Here is a 19,434-nt window from a genome sequence, read left to right on the forward strand (position 1 = left end):
CTCCAGTCATCTGTTGACTCTTAGGTTTTAATCTTGGCTATTTTGAATAATGCTGCACAAGAGTAGATATCTCTCTTTGATACCCAATTTTCCTTCCCTTCAGCTACATAACCAGGAGTGGGGTTGCTGGATTGTAGGGTAGTTCTAATGTTTTGAGGAACCCCTGTACTGTTTTCCGTAGTGGCTGAACCATTTTGCATTCCCACCAACAACAGTGTGCAGGGTCCCATTTTCTTCACATCCTCACTAACACATATCTCTTCTCTTCTCTGTGACAGCAATTCTAACAGGTGTCGTTATCTGGTATCAGTGGAGTTGGTATCTCATTGTGGTTTTGATTTACATTTCCCTGATTAGTGAGGTGGAGCATCTTTTTCATGTATCTTTGGCCATTTGGATGTCTTCTTTAGAAAAAAAAAAAAAGTATATTCAGTTCCTCTACCCATTGTTCAATTAAATTGCTTCTTATTGAGTTATGAATTTTTAATATATTTTGGATATTAACCCCTTATCTTCTATATGATTTGAAGATATTGTCTCCTAGCCTATCGTCTCCCTTTTCATTTTTTGATTGTTTCTTTTGCTCTGCAGAAGCTTGATAGCTTGATGCAGTTGTACTTGTTGAACTTTGCTTTTGTTACTTATGCTTTTGGTGTCAATGGACATGAATTTGAGCAATCAGGAGATAGTGAAGGACAGGGGAGCCTGGAATGCTGCAGTCCGGGGGCCACAAAGAGTCACACATGACTTAGCAACTGAACATCAACAACTGTTGTTCTGGATAGGATTTCTAGTACTATACTGATTAAGAGGGGTGAGAGTGGGCACTCTTGCCTTGCTCCTGATAATAGAAGAAAAACTTTCAGTCTTTCTCCATTGAGTATAACAGTAGCTCTGAGTTTGTCGTATGTGGCCTTTATTTTGTTCAGGTATGCTCCCTTAATACCCAGTTTGCTGAGAGATTCTTCATGAAGGTGTCAGGGGTGTTCATAATTTCCTCAGTTCTTGTTGCAACAAAAATTTGAAGTGACGGACAGACCAGTATTACAGCCCTGTGTAATTTCTTGGACAGACCAGTGTTACAGCTCTGTGTTATAGCTCAGTTTTATTTAGAAAGCAAAGTAAAATACATCCTCGAGGTGTGAGGGCGTGCCAACCCAAAAGCCACGAAGGGAAGAGAAGCCCCCAGCTCAATTTTGGCTCCTCTTTGTATATGTTTTTTTCTCCTCCCCCTCGGTCTGCGCTATGTAAATTGGGCCAGCCAGGAGGGCTGTTTGTTTTACCTGAGGTCCTCACTCCGGTCCTCAGACTTTCCCTAGTTCTGTTTTCATGGGCTTTTCCTTTCTTTGTCTTTTAGTCACTACCATTCTGGACTCCTTTTTCCTATTCTAACTACCTAACAGAGGGATGTTGTATTTTATGAGATGCTTTTTCTGCATTTATTGAGATGATTATATAAGTTTTAATTCTGTTAATGTAGTGTCCTACATTTAGGGGCTTCCCAGGTGGCACTAGCAGCAAAGAACCTGCCAGTGCAGGAGACTTAAGAGATGAGGGTTCGATTCCCAGGTTTGGAAGATCCCTGGAGAGGGAAATGGGGAGCCACTCAAATATTCTTGCCTGGAGAATCCCATGGACAGAGCAGCCTGGTGGGCTACAGTCCATAGGTTCACAAAGACTCAAACTTGACTGAAGCGACTTAGGATGGATGGACCACATTTATTGATTTGTGTATGTTGAACTATCTTTAATCCCAGAGATAAATCCCAATTTGTTGTGATACTCCTTTTACTGTACGTTGAATTCTATTTGTTAATATTCTGCTGAGAATTTTTGCATCTATGTTCATCAGGGATATAGGTGCATAGTTTTGTTTTCTTGTAGTATCTTTGGCTTTCGTGTTAGTAATGCTGGCCTGGCAAAAGGAATTTGGAAGTATTCCCTCTTCTTCAGTTTTTAGGAAGAGTTTGAGGAAGATTGGCATTAATCTTTAAATGTTTGGTAGAATTTGCCATTGAAACCATCTGGTTCAGAGTTGTCTGTATTTGGAGATTTTGATTAATTTAGATTGTGTATTTCTAGGAATGTGTCCATCTCTTTCAAGTTATCCCATTCATTAGCATATTATTTTTCACAGTAGTCTCTTATAATCCATTGTATTTTTGTAGTATCAGTTGTCATGTCTCCTCTTTCAGGTTTTGAGCCTTTTTTTTTTTTTTGACTCTAGCTAAAGTTTTGTCAGTTTATTGTTTCAAAATACTAGCTCTTAGTTTCATTAGGGTTTTTTTTCTTACTGTTTTTCTGAGCTCTATTTCATTTATTTCCATTGTGATCTTTGTCATTTCTTTCATTCTGCTGAACTTTGTTTTTCTTCCCGTTTTCTTGAAGTGTAAAGTTAGGCTACTGATTTGAAATCTGTCCTCTTAATATATGCATTTATCACTTATGCATTTATCATCATAAAGTCTTCCCAGAACTGCTCTTGCAGCATCCCATAGGTCTTGGTATACTGTTTGCATTTTCATTTGTTTCAAGATATATTTTAATTTCCCTTTTAATTTCTTCTTTAACACATTTGTTGTTAGGAATGTGTTGTTTAATTTCTACAGATTTGTAGATCTTCTGACTTTCCTTGTACTGATTTCTAGTTTATATGGTCAGAAATGATACTTTTGTATGATTTCACTCTTCTTAAATTTGCCCAGACTTGTTTTGTGACTATCATATGGTCAATACTGGAGAATGTCCCATGTCCCCCAGAGATGAATGTATATCCTACTTGTGTTGGAGGGAATGTTCTCTTAGGTCTGTGTGGATTAGTGTATGGTTCAAGTCCAGTGTTTTCTTACGGATTTTCAGTTTGGATGATCTCTTCATTGCTGAAAGTAGGATGTTTAAGTCCTTTACTGTTATTGGATTGTTGTATATGTCCCCCCTCAGATATATTAATATTTGCTAAATATATTTATATATTTAGGTGCTCTGATATTGCATATGTAAGTATATACATACACAGTGGTTATGTTTTCTTGATGAATTTACCACATTACCTTTATATATTGACCTTCTTTGATTCTTGTTACCATTTTTGACTTAAAGTCTATTTTGTCTATCATGAGAATAGTTGCTCTCGCTTTCATTTGGATCCTGCTTGCATGGAACATCTCTTTCCTTCCTTTCACTCGGAGGCTGTGTGAGTGCTGCCTTAAAGCTGAAGGAAGTCTCTTGTAGGAGGCATATAGCTGGGTCTAAGTTTTTTACCCATCTAGCCACTGTGTCTTTTGATGGTAAATTCAGCCCATTTATACTTAGAGTTGTTGTTGGTAATGTAAGGACTTAGTAATGCCGTCCTGTTCATTGTTTTCCGGTTGCTTTGTATTTCCATGGTTTCTTTTACTCTGCTTCTGCCTATCTTTGTAAATTGGTAATTTTCCATTTTGGTATGCTGTTTCCCTTTTATCTCTTGTGCATCTGCTGTAGGTTTTTTGGTTTGTGGTTACCATGAGGCTTACATAAGACATCACATAGATAAAACAGTTCATTTTAAGTTCATAGCAACCTAACTCCACTTGTATACTTTTATGTCATTATCTACCTCTTCTTATATTGTGTCTTTAGCACATTGTAGTCACTATAATGATTACTTTTAATATTCTTTTCCTTTGACCTTTATAGTAAAGTGGTTGACATTCCATCCTATTACAGAATTGAGATTTTCTAAATTTGACTGTATATTAACCTTTTACCAGCGTGTTGTATAGTCATGTATTTCCATGTCACTGATTAGCATCTGTTCATTTCAGCTTAAAGTACTCCTTTCAGCATTTCTTGCAGGGTGGGTCTCGTGGTGATGAACTCTCTCAGTTTTTGTCTGTCTTGGAAAGTCTTTTTCTCCTACACATTTGAAAGATAATTTTGCTGGGTAGGTCTTGGCTGGTAATTCTTTTCTCTCAACAGTTTGAGTATGTGATTCCACTCTCTCCTGACCTGTAGGCTTTCTATTGACAAATCTTCTGAGAGCCTAATGGAAGTTCCTTTGCGGGTTACAATCTACTCCTGCCCCACCCCACCACCCCCATGGCTATTTGTAGAATTGATTATTTTGGATGTTTGACAGTTTCATTATAATGTGTCTTAGAGTAACCTTGTGAACTTGGACGTCCATTTTTCTCTCCAGGTTTGGGAAGTTCTCAGCTATTTCCTTAAATAAATTTTCTGCCCCATATCCTTCTCTCCTCCTTCTGGAACCCCCCGATTTTTCTAACGTTAGGTTTTTTGATGGAATCCCAATTCCATAGGCTTTCTTCAGTGTTTTTCATTCTTTGTCCTTTGTTTTCCTTTTACATGGGTATTTGAAATCTTCTGACTTACTTGTTATTTCTTCCTTAATTCTGCTCAACTGCTGATGCTCTCTATAGCATTTTTTTTTATTTCATTCCATGAGCTCCTCAGCTCCAGAATTTCTTCTTGGTTCTTTTTTATGATTTGTGTTTCTTTGGTAAATTACTCACTTTTAACCTGTATTTTTTCATAATCTTGTTAAATTGTCTGAGTTTTCTTATAGCTCACTGAGTTTGTTCAAAACAGCTCTTCTTGAATTTAGCTAGATTGCAAAAGCCCATGCTTTTGATCTCAGTTTTTAGGGAATTACTGTCTTTTAGTGATGACACATTTTCTCGATTTTTCATGTTTCTTGCAGTTCTGCATTGCATTTTTTTGCACTTGAAATGGCAGATACTGCTGTAAACTACTGCTGGTTGCCTTCAGATGGGATGTTCTGTTCTTTGGTGCTCTTACTTGGAATCTGTCTGCCTTTGTGTGGGTACATCTTTCCACTCCTTTTGCTTCCTGTGGTGGCAGAATTCTTCAGCTTTTCTGTCCTGTTCTTACAGCGCCACAGGCTGACTACTCGACCCTTCTTTTGTTTCCAGAAGGTGGTGCTGCTAGAGAAGCTTGTGATTTCTCCCTTGTCCACAGATCCAGGCCTGTTTTCTGAGCACACTTCCTGTCTACTGGAGCTTCCTCCTGCTGCACCACGTTTGGGACTGTGCACAAGATGCCAGCCACAGAGTCAGGGGGAGTTGCGAGTTTAGCACTTGGGGATTTGGGGGTACTTGTGGACTCTCTAGGGAGATCTCCAGGTGTAGTATTCACAGAAGCTCATGAGTGGACTTTAAAGAATGTGTGCCTTTAATGTCCTTTGATATTCCTACCTGTCTCTCTCCCAGTCTCCTCCCTCCTCCTTCCGGTCATGGAGGTCCACCTCAGTTCTCTCGGTGTTACTGTAAAGAAACAGGTTTCTCCAGCTGTGACCTGCAACAGCAGGGTAGCCAGGCACTCACTCACCTTTTCCCGAGGGACAGGTCGCTGCCACCTGATAATTTGACCCCATGCAGTGTTGCCCAGGGTTGGAAGAACACTAGTAAACTTCTTTCCATCTCCAGTACTTACAAACTCGCTTGTGTTTATTGCTCCAGCGGTATGCTGGCATCTCCCCTTGGGAAGGCTGGTTTTCTGCAGTTCCTCCCTTGTTGGTGGGTATCTGGCCAGGTCAGCAGTCTCCGGGTATTTTCTCAACCATGGCAGGAGGGCTCCAGGCAGGCCCACTGCTCCACTGGTTTCGTAGTCCTTGCCAAAATACACCTGCCTGCTACCAGACACACAGGTGGGCAAGACTTCTCCCAAGGATCCCAGAGTTCCACAAGGAGCTTTTGTTCACAGATGGATGACTAATTCTTTGCTACAAAGGGAGACAAAAAGGCGGATGCATGATGCTGATAGTACTCTGTGATGGTCTCTTTCTGGTACTTCTTCTCTTGGTTGCATCTAGGAGGCCCTTTAGGACCCTCCTACACTCAGCCTCTAGGAGACCCTGCCAGGAACACTCAGTAGGGTAGCCTCACTGCAGGGCCTGGGTTTTCCATGGGAACCCACAAATAAAGAGTCTAACCTTGTTGTTAAAGGTTATATTTTCTTCTGGGTGTAGAAGCAAATGCTACTGAATCAGGGTAGGAGGGGGCTTTGTTACCATCTCATTTTGCTGAGACATCACCGGCCAGAGAGAAGCAGTCCTGCCTGGCCGCGGAGGCCCCACCTGTGCACACCCTGGCATCTCCCACACTAGCCTACGCTGGGTGGAGGTTGGGGGGTTTTGAACAAAGGCCAGATTCCTTGCATAGTTGTCCAGCACTCACAAGGCTCTTGCTGGAACAATGAGGGTAAACGGTTGCTGATTGTTTCTATTACTGCTGCAATATTGAGAGCTGAAGCTGTGTATCTTTTGCCCCCTGTCAGTATATCTGGCTAGAATTCTGATCTTCCCAAATAAAGCTTAATCACCCACCCCGCCCCCACCCTACCCAATGCTCAATTCAAGCAAAAGCTCCATCCTAATTAGGTGAAAGTTCTGGAGTCAGCAGCTAATTTATTTGCCGTTGAAAACGCAGGGGACCCTTCTGCAGAGAAGCTGTGTCTTTCAGGTGCTCCATCACTGCTCGCTGGGTGTAACCTTAGAACAGCAGGGCTGGACCCTCCTTGTGTACCCCCCACAGACGACCTCAGTTCATGCTGGGAACAGGGCCCAGCTGTCAGCCTGCCACAGGCAGTGATGACTCATTGGAGAGAGTGGGGAAAAGGCACTGACCAAGCCCCGTAGCATCCAAGGCGAGCAAGCAGAGCCACTAGTCGCCCTTGACCTTGCCAGGCTTCTCTGTGCCTCCCTCCCCCGACAGCTGTGGCCCTGACATGAGCTCTCAATCAGTCATGCTGAGCAGGCAGCTAAACTTTGTGCTCCCAACCAGATGCATTTTGTACACAATGAAAAGTCAACACAGAGGGCTTTCTTTGATTCCTAATAATATGGACTCTTTTTTTTAAATAAATTTATTTATTTATTGAAGGATAATTGCTTTACAGAATTTTGTTGTTTTCTCTAAAACCTCAATATGAATCAGCCATAGGTATACATATGTCCCCTTCCTTTGGAACCTTCCTCCCATCTCCTACCCCATCCTGCACCTCTAGATTGATACAGAGCCCCTGTTTGAGTTTCCTGAGCCATACAGAAAATTCCTCCTGCCTATCTATTTTACATATCGTAATGTAAGTTTCCATGTTACTCTTTCCATACATCTCACCCTCTCCTCATGTCCGTAAGTTTATTCTGTTTCTCCATTGCTGCCCTGTAAATACATTCTTCAGTACCATTTTTCTAGATTCTGTATGTATGTGTTAGAATACGATATCTATCTTTCTCTTTCTGACTCACTTCATTCTATATAATAGGTTCTTGGTTCATCCACCTCATTAGAATTGACTCAAACTTGTTCCTTTTTTATGGCTGAGTAATATTCCATCATGTATCTGTACCACAGCTTCTTTATCCATTCATCTGTCGATGGGCATCTAGGTTGCTTCCAAGTTCTAGCTATTGTAAATAGTGCTGCAGTGAACAATGGGATACATGTGTCTGTTTCAATTTTGGTTTCCTCAGAATATATGCCTTGGAGTGGGATTGCTGGGTCATATGGTGGTTTTATTCCTAGTTTTTTAAGGAATCTCCATACACTCTTCCATAGTGGCTGTATCAATTTACATTCCCACCAACAATGCAAGAGCGTTCCCTTTTCTCCACACCCTCTCCAGCATTTACTGTTTATAGATTTTTGATGATGGCCATTCTGACTGGTGTGAGGTGATACTGTAGTTTTGACTTTTCTAAAATTGAGTGATGTTGACCATCTTTTCATGTGTTTGTTAGCCATCAGTGTGTCGTCTTTGGAGAAATGTCTGTTTAGGTCTTGTTCCACTTTTGTTTGAGCTGTTTGTTTTTCTGGTATTGAGTTGCATGAGCTGCTTGTATATTTTGAAAATTAATCCTTTGTCAGTTGTTTCATTTGCTATTATTTTTTCCCATTCCAAGGGTCATCTTTTCACCTTGCTTATAGTTTCCTTTGCTGTGCAAAAACTTTTTAAGTTTAATCAGGTCCCACTTGTTTACTTTTATTTTTATTTCCATTACTCTAGGAGGTGGGTCATAGAGGGATCTTGCTTTGATTTATGTCATCGAGTTTTTCTATGTCTATCTTTTCCTCTAAGGGTTTTAAAAGTTTCTGGTCTTACATTTAGGTCTTTAATCCATTTTGAGTTTATCTTTGTGTATGATGTTAGGAAGTGTTCTAATTTCATTCTTTTACTTGTAGCTGTCCGGTTTTCCCAGCACCATTTATTGAAGAGGCTGTCTTTGCCCCATTGTATATTCTTGCCTCCTTTGTCAAAAATAAGGGACCCATAGGTGCATGGGTTTATTTCTGAGCTTTCTATCTTGTTCCATTGGTCTATGTTTCTGTCTTTGTGCCAGTACCATACTGTCTTGATGACTGTAGCTTTGTAGTATCATCTGGAGTCAGGAAGGTTGATTTCTCCAGTTCCATTCTTTCTCAAGACTGCTTTGGCTCTTCAGGGTCTTTTGTGTTCCCATATGAATTGTGAAATTTTTTGTTCTAGTTCTGTGAAAAACACCATTGGTAATTTGATAGGGATCGCATTTGATCTGTAGATTGCATTTGGTGATATAGTCATTTTCACAATATTGATTCTTCCTACTCAGGAACAAGGAATATCTCTCCATTTGTTTGTTGTCTTTAATTTCTTTTATTAGTGTCTTATACTTTCTGTGTACAGTTCTTTTGTCTCCTTAGGTAAGTTTATTCCTAGATATTTAATTCTTTTTGTTGCAGTGATGAATGGGATTGATTCCTTAATTTCTTTCTGATTTTTCATTCTTAGTATATAGAAATGCAAGTGATTTCTGTGTATTGATTTTGTATCCTGCAACTTTGCTAAATTCACTGATTAGCTCTAGTCATTTTCTGACACTATCCTAGGGGTTTTCTGTGTTCAGTATCATGTCATCTGCAAACAGTGAGAGCTTTACTTCTTTTTTTTGGATCTGGATTCCTTTTATCTTTTTCTTCTCTGATTGCTGTAGCTTCCAGAACTGTGTTGACTAGTAGTGGTGAAAGTGGACACCCTTGTCTTTTTCCTCATCTTAGGGGGAATGTTTTCACTGTTTCACCATTGAGAATAATGTTTGCTGTAGGCTTATCATATATGGCCTTTACTGTGTTGAGGTAGGTTCCTTCTATGCCCATTTTTTTAAGAGTTTTGATCATAAATGGGTGCTTAATTTTGTCAAAGGCTTTTTCTGCATATATTGAGGTTATCATATGGTTTTTATCTTTAAATTTGTTAATATTGTGTATAACATTGATTGATTTGCATATATTGAAGAATTCTTGCACCCTGGAATAAACCCAACTTGATCATGGTGTATGAGCTTTTTGATGTGTTGCTGAATTCTGTTTACTAAAGTTTTGTTGAGGATTTTTGCATCTGTGTTCATCAGTGATATTGGCCTATAGTTTTCTTTTTTTGTGTTGTTTTTGTCTGGTTTTAGTATCAGGGTGATGGTGGCCTTGTAGAATGAGTTTGGAAGTGTTCCTTCCTCTGCAATTTTTTGAAAAAGTTTTAGAAGGATAGGCAAATGTTTAATAGAATTCTCCTATGAAGCCATCTGGTCCTGGGCTTTTGTTTTTTGGGAGATTATTGATCACAGCTTCAATTTCCATGCTTGTAACTGGGTTGTTCATAATTTCTATTTCTTCCTGGTTCAGTCTTGGAAGGTTGAACTTTTCAAACAATCTGTCCATTTCTTGCAGGTTATCCATTTTATTGCCATATAGTTGTTCATAATAGTCTCTTATTATCCTTTGTATTTCTGTATTGTCTGTTGTAACCTCTCCTTTTTCATTTCTAATTTTGTTGATTTGATTCTTTTTTTCTTGTTGAGTCTGGCTAAAGGTTTGTCAATTTTGTTTATCTTCTGAAAGAACCAGCTTTTAGTTTTATTAATCTTTACTATTGTTTTTTTCATTTCTTTTTCATTTATTTCTGCTCTGATCTTTATTATTTCTTTCCTTCTACTAATTTTGGGGGATTTTTATTCTTTTTTTCCCATTTGTTTTAGGTGTAAAGTTAGGTTGTGTTCAATGTTTTTCTTGTTTCTTGAGGTAGGATTGTATTGCTATAAACTTCCCTCTTAGAACTGCTTTTGCTGCATCCCATAGGTTTTGAATTGTGTTTTCATTGTCATTTGTTTCTAGAAATTTTTCATTTACCTTTTGATTTCTTCAGTAACCTGTTGGTTATTTAGAAACATTATTTAATCTCCATGTGTTTGTGTATTTACAGGGTTTTTTCCTTGTAATTGATACCTAATCTCATAGTATTGTGGTCAGAGAAGATGCTTGATATGATTTCAGTTTTCTTAAATTTACTGAGGCTTGATTTGTGACCCAAGATGTGGTCTATCCTGGAGAATGTTCCATGTGCATTTGAGAAGAAGGTGTATTTTTTTACATTTGGATGGAATGTCCTGAAGATATCAATGAGTTCTATCTCATCTAATGTATCACTTAAGACTTGTGTTTCCTTATTAATTTTCTGTTCAGATGATCTGTCCATTGGTGTAAGTGAGGGGTTAAAGTCTCCTATTAATGTGTTACTCTAAGTTTCTCCTGTTATGTCTGCTAGTGTTTGTCTTATATATTGAGGTGCTCCTATGTTGGGTGCATAGATATTTACAATTCTTATATTTTCCTCTTAGATTGATCCCTTGATCATTATGTAGTGTCCTTCCTTATCTCTTGTAATCTCCTTTAAGGTCTATTTTGTCTGATATGAGGATTGATAATCCAGATTTCTTTTGCTTCCCATTTGCATGGAATATATTTTTCTATCCTCTCACTTTCAGTCTATATGTGTCTTTAGGTCTGAAGTGGGTTTCTTGTAGACAGCATATATATATGGGTCTTGTTTTTGTATCCATTCGCCAATTTGTGTCTTTCGGTTGGAGCATTTAATCTGTTTACATTTAAATTATTGATATATATGTTCCTATTGCCATTTTCTTAATTGTTTGGGGTTGATTTTGTAGATCTTTTTCTTCTCGTATCTCTTGACTATATAAGTCCCTTTTTATTTCTCCATCAATTTTGAATGAGATCCTTGCTGGGTACAATAATCTTGGTTGTAGATTTTTCCCTTTCAGTACTTTAATCCTGCCATTCCCTTCTGGCCGGCAGAGTTTGTGTGGACTCTTATTGCTTATGATAATTAGGCTTTGTTACTCTCCTTCTAGCCTGTACTTACCGACCCTCCAGGTTGTTGACTGTGGCCTGCCTGCCCCCACCAGCCCTCTGTGCCTGGGGCAGAGGACAGGACGGTGCCTCGTGAGGGACGTGCATCACACATACCTCGTTGTCCCTGTGTTTCCTGGCTCCTCTGGGCTCGGACAGAGAAGCCACCTGCTGCACGTGGGCGCTGACACCCAGGAGACTCATGCTTGTGTGCAGCATGACCAATAGATGTGTCTCCATGATACAGCAGTTTGTCTCAGGAACTGGTGTACATTCTGTTGGGTCAGCATTCCTGCCGATGCAACAAAATGTAAATCCCTAGCTCTGAGGATCTGTTCCCCACCTCATGCCCTGACATCTGCAGCCTCACTCTTCCTGTGCCTTGTTTTTCTCCAGGAGGGATGGTTCCCTTGTACGCATTGCAGCAGCAGGCGCCTCAGCATCTCTGAAGGGCCAGGGACACCTGCTGCTCTGGCTGTGGAAGGGCGCTGCGGGTCCGCAGGCGTCTGGCAGGCAGGTCCTACAGCCCGGACCAGGGGCTCCTGGCTTTTATTCTCAGATGTCCTCTGACCCCACCAACTGCAACCACCAGCCCAGGTTCTGCTGGGTTGGGGTCTTCAGAGCTTTGCAGCCCTCCGAGGGCAGTAAGTCAGGCAGGCTTGTGAGGCAGCTAGCGCCTTCTGGTAGCTCCTGGGGGCTTCTGGGCATCTTGGCCACCCCAACAGCAAGCAGTGAACCCTTTCCTAAGAGTAGTTAGTGATAATGGGGCCCCCCTTCAGGTGTTCTCAGGGTCAGAGGCTACCCCACGTGAGACCCCTCCCTCGGCAGCTGACATCTCTTTTGAACAGAAGCCCTGGGTATAGCTCATGACTGGAATCAAGCTGCTTTCCTTGCCCGTGGTCCAGAGGTGGGCAGGAAATGCCAGCCCCTGGTTATAATATGCAGGGTCATAGTAGCACCTAGGACAGTTGCCCCCAGCCAGCCTGTCAGGAAGGCCCGCCGAGCCCCGGGCCTGCTCTCCTCCCATCTGGTCCATGCTCCGCATCTCCTAGGTGACGCTCATGTGGCTGGTAAAGACGGGGCCTGTCCCCATTCACAGACTCACAGGTGCTCCCCTGCATGCTACTTCAGGTTCACGGACTGGCTGCCTCTGCTTCCTCATCTCTCATCGCATACAGAAGTCAGCAGTGCTGGCACCTATTTGCAGCATAAACCCCTAAGTGGCCCTGGCCCTCAGCTGACGCATCAGGGATGGTAGTCTGTCAGCCAGCAGGTGCCGCCCACAAGCTTCCTGCTGCTCTGAGTGCGCTGAGAGACCCCACTCCACCGTCCTCGGGCCACGTACCAAGGTCCCCTTTTCACTCTGGCCACCATCCATACCTGACGTCCTGCGCTGACATCTCCTCCCAGTAGAACAGGACTCTGTCATGTCCACTGAGGGTCCCAGCGCCTGGTCTGGGGTAGGTGCCCTCACTGGGATGGATGGATGAGAGGTGGGTAAGACCTCAGCCCTCCCCAGACGCTCTGAGCCACAGGGAGCCTTTCTCTCTGGATGTGAGCCCGTCCCATCCCCAAAGACATGTCGGGTGTGGCAGAGCTCTGCTGTCCTGCTCAGGAGCAGCAGGGGCGGAGACCAGGGTGAACCTAAACTAGGTCCCAGGTGCCCTCGGCCGGCGCCACTGACAGGCATGCCTTGCCGCCCATGGTGAGACTTCTTTGTGGCACCAAGTCTGGTGAGCAAGACCCAGCTTGGCTTTTAGTTCTCACAGCCACTGGCCCACCACCTGAAACAATCAAGCAACTTGCTATTGCAGATCTCATTCAAGAGTCTCTTTCCAGAAAAGGCCAAACGTAAAGTTTCCACATCTCACGTTTTATAGAAGGGGGGGCCTGAGAACCAAGTTACACAGAGATGCTCCAGAGCAGGTCTTGCAAACTGTGTCCTAGTTTGCAGAGAAAAATGATGGTGGAAGGAGTTTGGGAAGAGGGAAAGGATGATTGTGAACTGGGACCCATTCAGTGTTTACTCCATGCAGTTCACAGATTCAGTCACTCTTGCAGCCTCATGCAACAGATAGTTTTTTTTTTTTTGGCTGTGCCACATGGCATGTGGGCTCTCAGTCCCCTGACCAGGAATCAAACCCCGTGCCCCCTGCATTGGAAGCATGGGGGGTCTTAACCACTGGACCAGGAGGGATGTCCCAATAGCAGCAGGATACTCTTCTTGCCCCCATTTTATAGATGGGGAAGTTGAGGCCTATCATTCACTAAGCAAGCACGTGTGTGCCTGAACAAGCCAGAGCAGAGACTGCCTCACGCTGTCTCACAGCCTGTGAGGCCTCAACTTTCTGTGGGTACAGAGAGTTCAGTCCTTGGAACCTGCCTAGGGAGATACCAGTCTGCAGACTGAGGGCATATTCAGGCACAAACAGAAGCATCAGATATTGCTCCCCATGGGTTTTCTGAGACTCCTGGTTTGTTTTGAAGGCCTTACCACACAGTTATTTACTACCTGACTCAATATAAGCCTGCAGATTGCCTTTTTTTTTTTTAAACTTTACAATATTGTATTAGTTTTGCCAAATATCGAATCCGCCACAGGTATACCTGTGTTCCCCATCCTGAACCCTCTTCCCTCCTCCCTCTGGGTCGTCCCAGTGCACCAGCCCCAAGCATCCAGTATCGTGCATCGAACCTGGACTGGTGACTTGTTTCATACATGATATTATACATGTTTCAATGCCATTCTCCCAAATCTCCCCACCCTCTCCCTCTCCCACAGAGTCCATAAGACTGTTCTATACATCAGTGTCTCTTTTGCTGTCTCGTACACAGGGTTATTAATACCATCTTTCTAAATTCCATATATATGCATTAGTATACTGTATTGGTGTTTTTCTTTCTGGCTTACTTCACTCTGTATAATAGGTTCCAGTTTCATCCACCTCATTAGAACTGATTCAAATGTATTCTTTTTAATGGCTGAGTAATACTCCATTGTGTATATGTACCACAGCTTTCTTATCCATTCATCTGCTGATGGGCATCTAGGTTGCTTCCATGTCCTGGCTATTATAAACAGTGCTGCGATGAGGGAAAGTTACAGATTTTCACTTGATAAAGTGAAAACCACTTTATTAAGATGGCAGTTATTTTATATGTTGTGTTAATATTACCTACTTTAATACAGTGGGAAATGACCAAAAGTCATTTTTCCCATAATAGGATATGGAATTAACTCAAGAAAAATTAGAATATATACTTTCTGATTTGAAATTATATTCCTAGTAAGCAACCAGTAATGCTATACTGCATTTGTGGGTTTGTCTTTTTCTTAACTTACAGAATTGGGAGTAGTTCAGCTCCAGGAGGATAGCAAAGTCCTTGGGTCACAGTGGAGGGAAGATAGCTGGACAGATGGCAAGACAGTTTTCCTTGATGTTTTCATGTTCTCAGAGTGACTGAGAATGGATGAATGGATAAAGATAATAGTACATATATATACACACACACATATATACATATATATATATAATACATCAGTGTATACTACACACACACAGGAACATTATCCAGCCATGAGAAACAAGGAAACACCACTCTTTGCAACAACATGGGTGCACCGAGGGAAGACTGTGCCGTGTGCTTAGTTGCTCAGTCGTGTCTGACTCTCTGCAACTCCGTGGACTGTAGCCCGCAGACTCCCCTCTCCATGGGGATTCTCCAGGCAAGAATACTGGAGTGGGTTGCCATGCTCTCCTCCAGGGGATCTTCCCAACCCAGGGATCAAACCCCGGTCTCCAGCATGGCAGGTGGATTCTTTACCATCTGAGCTACCAGGGAAGCCCAGGAAGGATTATGCTCAGTGAGATAAATCAGACAGAAAACTCCTCCTGTACAACCTCACATGTGGAACCTAAAAAGGCAAACGAATAGAAACAGTAGAATGGTGGTTACCAGAAGGTGGGGAAAATGAGATATTGGTAAAAGAGTACAAATTTCCAGTTGTAAGAGGAACAAGTTCTGGGGATCTGGTATATAGCATGGTGGCTATAGTAATAATGCCGTATTATACACTGGAAAGCTGCTAAGTGAGATCTAAAAGTTCTTACCATAAAAAAGAAATGGTAACGATGTACCTTAATAGAGGTGTTCATGTTGCAGTATTATAAGTGTGTCAAATCTACCCCTTGTACACCTTAAACTCCCACCAAGTTATATGTCAATTCCACCTTAAGAAAGACTTCTCAGCCCCCAGCTCAGGACCGGGGTCCTGAAGGAAGGAGTCTGGCCCCCCAGCAGCCACAGCTCCACTGGCAGGGCCGGTCAGGCCTTACGGGCTGGGGAAGGCTCAGTGCCAGGGTCCAGAGCTACACACGTGTATTGATACCTGCCCCACCCAACTCCACACTTACAAATGAGTCAGTGATGTCTGCTGCCACTCTGGGCTCTGTTACTGGCCCTGAGCCACTGGAATCCGTTTTGCACAAAAGGCGTATTCCACGCAGCAGGTACATCCTCCTTCCTCCCCCGGGATGGATGACTTAGCCACGTGAGCTAGGCGGCTTCGTAGACACGGTCGGGTTTATGAACGTTGCCCCGGCTGCAGGCCAGAGTGGGAATCGGGCTTCGCCCTCACGGCCCTCTGTCTGTCTGTTGCAGCTGGTGAGCGACTTGTTGGAATTTTGCTTCTATACCTTCCGGGAGTCACAGGCGCTGAAAGTGGAGTTCCCAGCGATGCTGGTGGAGATCATCAGTGACCAGCTGCCAAAGGTGGAGTCCGGGAATGCCAAGACCCTTTACTTCCACAGGAAGTGACGGGAGACGTCTCACAAGAAGAACGTTGCCTTAAGTTTCCCCATGTTGTTCCACACCCACGATGGACCCAAGAAAAATCCTATTTTTGACACACATGATGGTTTATTCCCACTTGTTCAGCAGTTTCTCAAGTTGAAAATCATGTCAAGGGTTGGGAGGTGGGCAGGCAGGGTGACGTGGCTTTGGCGAGACCTGCACAGTCTGGAAGGTTCTTCCTTCTCCAACCCCCAGCGCTTAGAAACATGTTCCTGTTCCTCTGGATGAAAAGCCATATCTAGTCAATAACTGTCTGATTTTGATATTTTAACAGATGGAAGTTTTAACTATGCCATGTCATTTCTGGGATCGTTCGCTTGTGTTAAAAGGGTTCAAGAACTAACGAACTTTTTCAAGCTCACCCTTGGTTTGCACATAAAAACGTATAGTCAATATGGGGCATTAATATTCTTTTGTTATTTAAAAAAAAAACAAAAAAATATATACAGATTCCTGTTGTGTAATAATGGAGCACGTGGAGTGGACTGGCAGCTCCCACAGGGGTGCGTCTTCACCCACGTCTTTCTGCATCACTGGTATCCACACCCTCTCCACTTATTATTTAATTAGAATGGATAAGATGTTCAGAAAAATGCCTTGGTTTCAATTTCTAGTATCTATTGTGTTGGCTTTACAGATAATTTTTGCAGTCTTTTGCTGTGCTGTACATTATTGTATGTATAAATTGTGAAGGACCTAAAATAAGGTATAAGGAACTTTTGTAAATGAGACACATACAAAAAAAAAAAAAAACTTTAATGGTTAATAGGATGAATGGGAAAGTATTTTTGAAAGAATTCTATTTTGCTGGAGACTATTTAAGTACTATCTTTGTCTAAACCAACAAGGTAAAAAAAAAATTTTTTTTTTTGTAAAGTGAAATGTTCTGCATGCACCATGAACCGTTTACAGTGTATTTAAGAAAGGGAAAGCTGTGCCTTTTTTAGCTTCATATCTAATTTACCGTTTTACAGTCTCTGTTGTAAATAACCACACTTAAGCCTCTTTGGTTGTCTCTCAGCCTTTCTACTACTTCTGTACTTTCGTTTTGTCCTTGGTCTCCCGCTTGGGGTGTTCATGGGACTCGAGTGCATTTTCCGGCTTCGGCTCCATTCTCCTTCCAGTGGGGACAGCGCAGCGTGGTGTCTGCAGCTCCGTGAAGGCGTCCTTCGACGACACCCCTGTGAGAGGATGTCCCAGGAGTGCTGTGGCTTTAGGAAAGCTGCCTCTTCCCCCTCGAGAACAGAATCCACGTTAGGAGAGAGACTGGAAAGGCTGTGGCTCAGAGTGCTCATCTTCATCCCATTTTAGAAATTGAATTTTCTCCTTTCGGGGGGGGGGGGGGGGCGGGGAAAAATTCCATGCACTCTCTATGTCTGCAAAAGGTGAAATGTTCACTTCCGGTCACAGAAGGGGGTGTTGCACTCCTGGAACTGGTCACAGGAACACGTAGGTCATGGCAGGAAGCCCTTGGAAGATGCCCCTGGGCACAGTTCAGTCAGAACAGCGTGGAGACCGCACGATAATTAGAGGGTTTTTAGATTTTTAAAAGGTAGGATTTAAAAATAAAATTTTATATGTAAACAGTTTTGGGGGAAAAAAAAACACTACAGATCATAAAGCAAGACAGTGGCACTAAAATTTTTAATTCACTAATCTGTTTGGCACTGAGGCAATTTATGGCTTTTTCTCTTGCCCCAAATCACAAACATATATATATATATATATATCTTTGGGGAAACTTAATATGATTGCACTAAATAAACTACTTTGAATAGAGGCCAAATTAATCTTGGAAAAGTGATGATAATCTTCAGGTACTCGGTGAAATCTTATTCTTTTCCAAAACCTAAAAGCTAGAGCGAGCTGGGGAACCCCAAGGCCGGGAGATGGCAGCGCTGGGATCGACCCTTTTCTCCAGGGTTCACCATGCAGGCAACATTACCCTGTCTCTCAGAAGACACCTGCCTTATGCAAGGGGAAACCTGTGAAAGCTGCACTCAGACAGAGGAGTGTTTTCTTACATAATTTGCAATTTCAGGAATTTAATTTATAGGCAGATCTTTCAACACAGTCAACTTACATGCACAGCAATATGAAAGGCACACTTGGAAGGTGGTAAATACGCCGCATGCGGACTGGGGGGTTTCTGGGAAAGAAGTGGCTTCATAAGAGCAGCTTTTAATTCAGACTGACTTTTTATGAAATCAGAATTTCGACGTAACCGGGTTTGGGATGGAGACAGTCTGCATCAGCTTTTTGTATTAACAAAGTTACTGACTCTTTGTGTGTCTCCGGGTAACTTTGCTTGAGTAAACAGCAAAGCCATATTCTAAATCCACTGTTGAATGCCTGTCCCAGTCCAGATTGTCTGTCTGCTCTTACTTTTGTACCATATTGCTCTTTAAAATCTTGGTTTGGTACAATTCATAATTCACCAAAACTTCTTCATATAATTAAAAAAACCACACTAAATTAGTTTAAAATGAAGCAATTTATATCTTTATGCAAAAACATATGTCTGTCTTTGCAAAGGACTGTAAGCAGATTACAATAAATCCTTTACTTTAATCACCTGTTGTTTTGGAAACAGTTCATTTAAACGTCTATAGGAACACGTGGATTTTGTGGCCTTTTAAATCTGGATCGTATGCCCCTCTGCCTACATCCAAGATGGAATCCCCATGCCCAGCCCCTAGCCATGTTAGGAAGCCCTGTGTTATCCACATATTAATTACTCTATTGGGGGACTGGTTAAATGTTTTGTTTCTTAGTGCTAATATTTGGTTCACTGAAATATACCCCATGACAATTTCATAACAATAATTACTGCTGATGTAGCCACTAAATTTGATACTTAACATGGCCTCATTTATCTTCACAACCACATGCAAGCTTGTTTACAGACTTTGAGACTCACCTGAGTAGACCAGACGCCCCATCTCGTTTCCAGGTCCTCCTCCACACAGTGGAGTCTTACTCTTACCCCAGATCTGCTTGGGCTGTCAAGAGACTCCATTACCATCAGTCATAATGCTCCTCACATTCCTTACAGGCTGCCCTCTGGACCTCATTCAGCAATACAGACTACAAAAGAGCAGTCAGGAATTGTCAGCTCATCTGAAAACTAGAAAACATGTATTTCCCACAAGAGAAACTCATGTACATTTTTAACGTGTCATTTAAGTGACAAACTAGAAGACTGACGGTTAAACACAACTTTGCTTTAGTACAACTGATGTATTTCTGAAACACAATGTTAGCCATGAAACACAGCACAGGAAAAAAAATTAAGCTTTGTGCGCAGATTTGTTTGTAAAAATTTATTGAAAACGAAGGTAATTTTAGATCTTAGAATGTGTGCATTCTGACCTATGAGGGT

The 19,434-nt window shown here is 42.1% G+C and overlaps 1 protein-coding gene across 20 annotated transcripts in view; it reads left to right on the forward strand.

The window, feature by feature from the left end:
- The window catches only part of NR3C2 (nuclear receptor subfamily 3 group C member 2), a 457,363-nt gene extending 438,737 nt beyond the window's left edge, over positions 1 to 18,626 (forward strand). For 8 of the 20 annotated variants that reach the window (XM_086346415.1, XM_086346406.1, XM_086346407.1 and 5 more), the window contains one exon: positions 15,861 to 18,626. In XM_086346415.1, the coding sequence (XP_086202541.1) occupies positions 15,861 to 16,016 (156 nt within the window). In that variant the 3' untranslated portion in view covers positions 16,017 to 18,626. Of the gene's footprint in view, positions 1 to 11,200; positions 11,469 to 11,594; positions 11,923 to 12,329; positions 13,712 to 15,860 lie in introns of those variants that run through there. The other 12 variants (XM_086346411.1, XM_086346408.1, XM_086346398.1 and 9 more) reach the window with 11 other exon arrangements.
- The last annotated feature ends 808 nt before the right edge of the window (positions 18,627 to 19,434 follow it).

The sequence above is a fragment of the Bos grunniens genome, chromosome 17 (assembly GCF_055505025.1).
Source record: "Bos grunniens cultivar Pamir isolate PY7600 chromosome 17, Bosgru_T2T1.0, whole genome shotgun sequence".
NCBI lineage: Eukaryota > Metazoa > Chordata > Mammalia > Artiodactyla > Bovidae > Bos > Bos grunniens.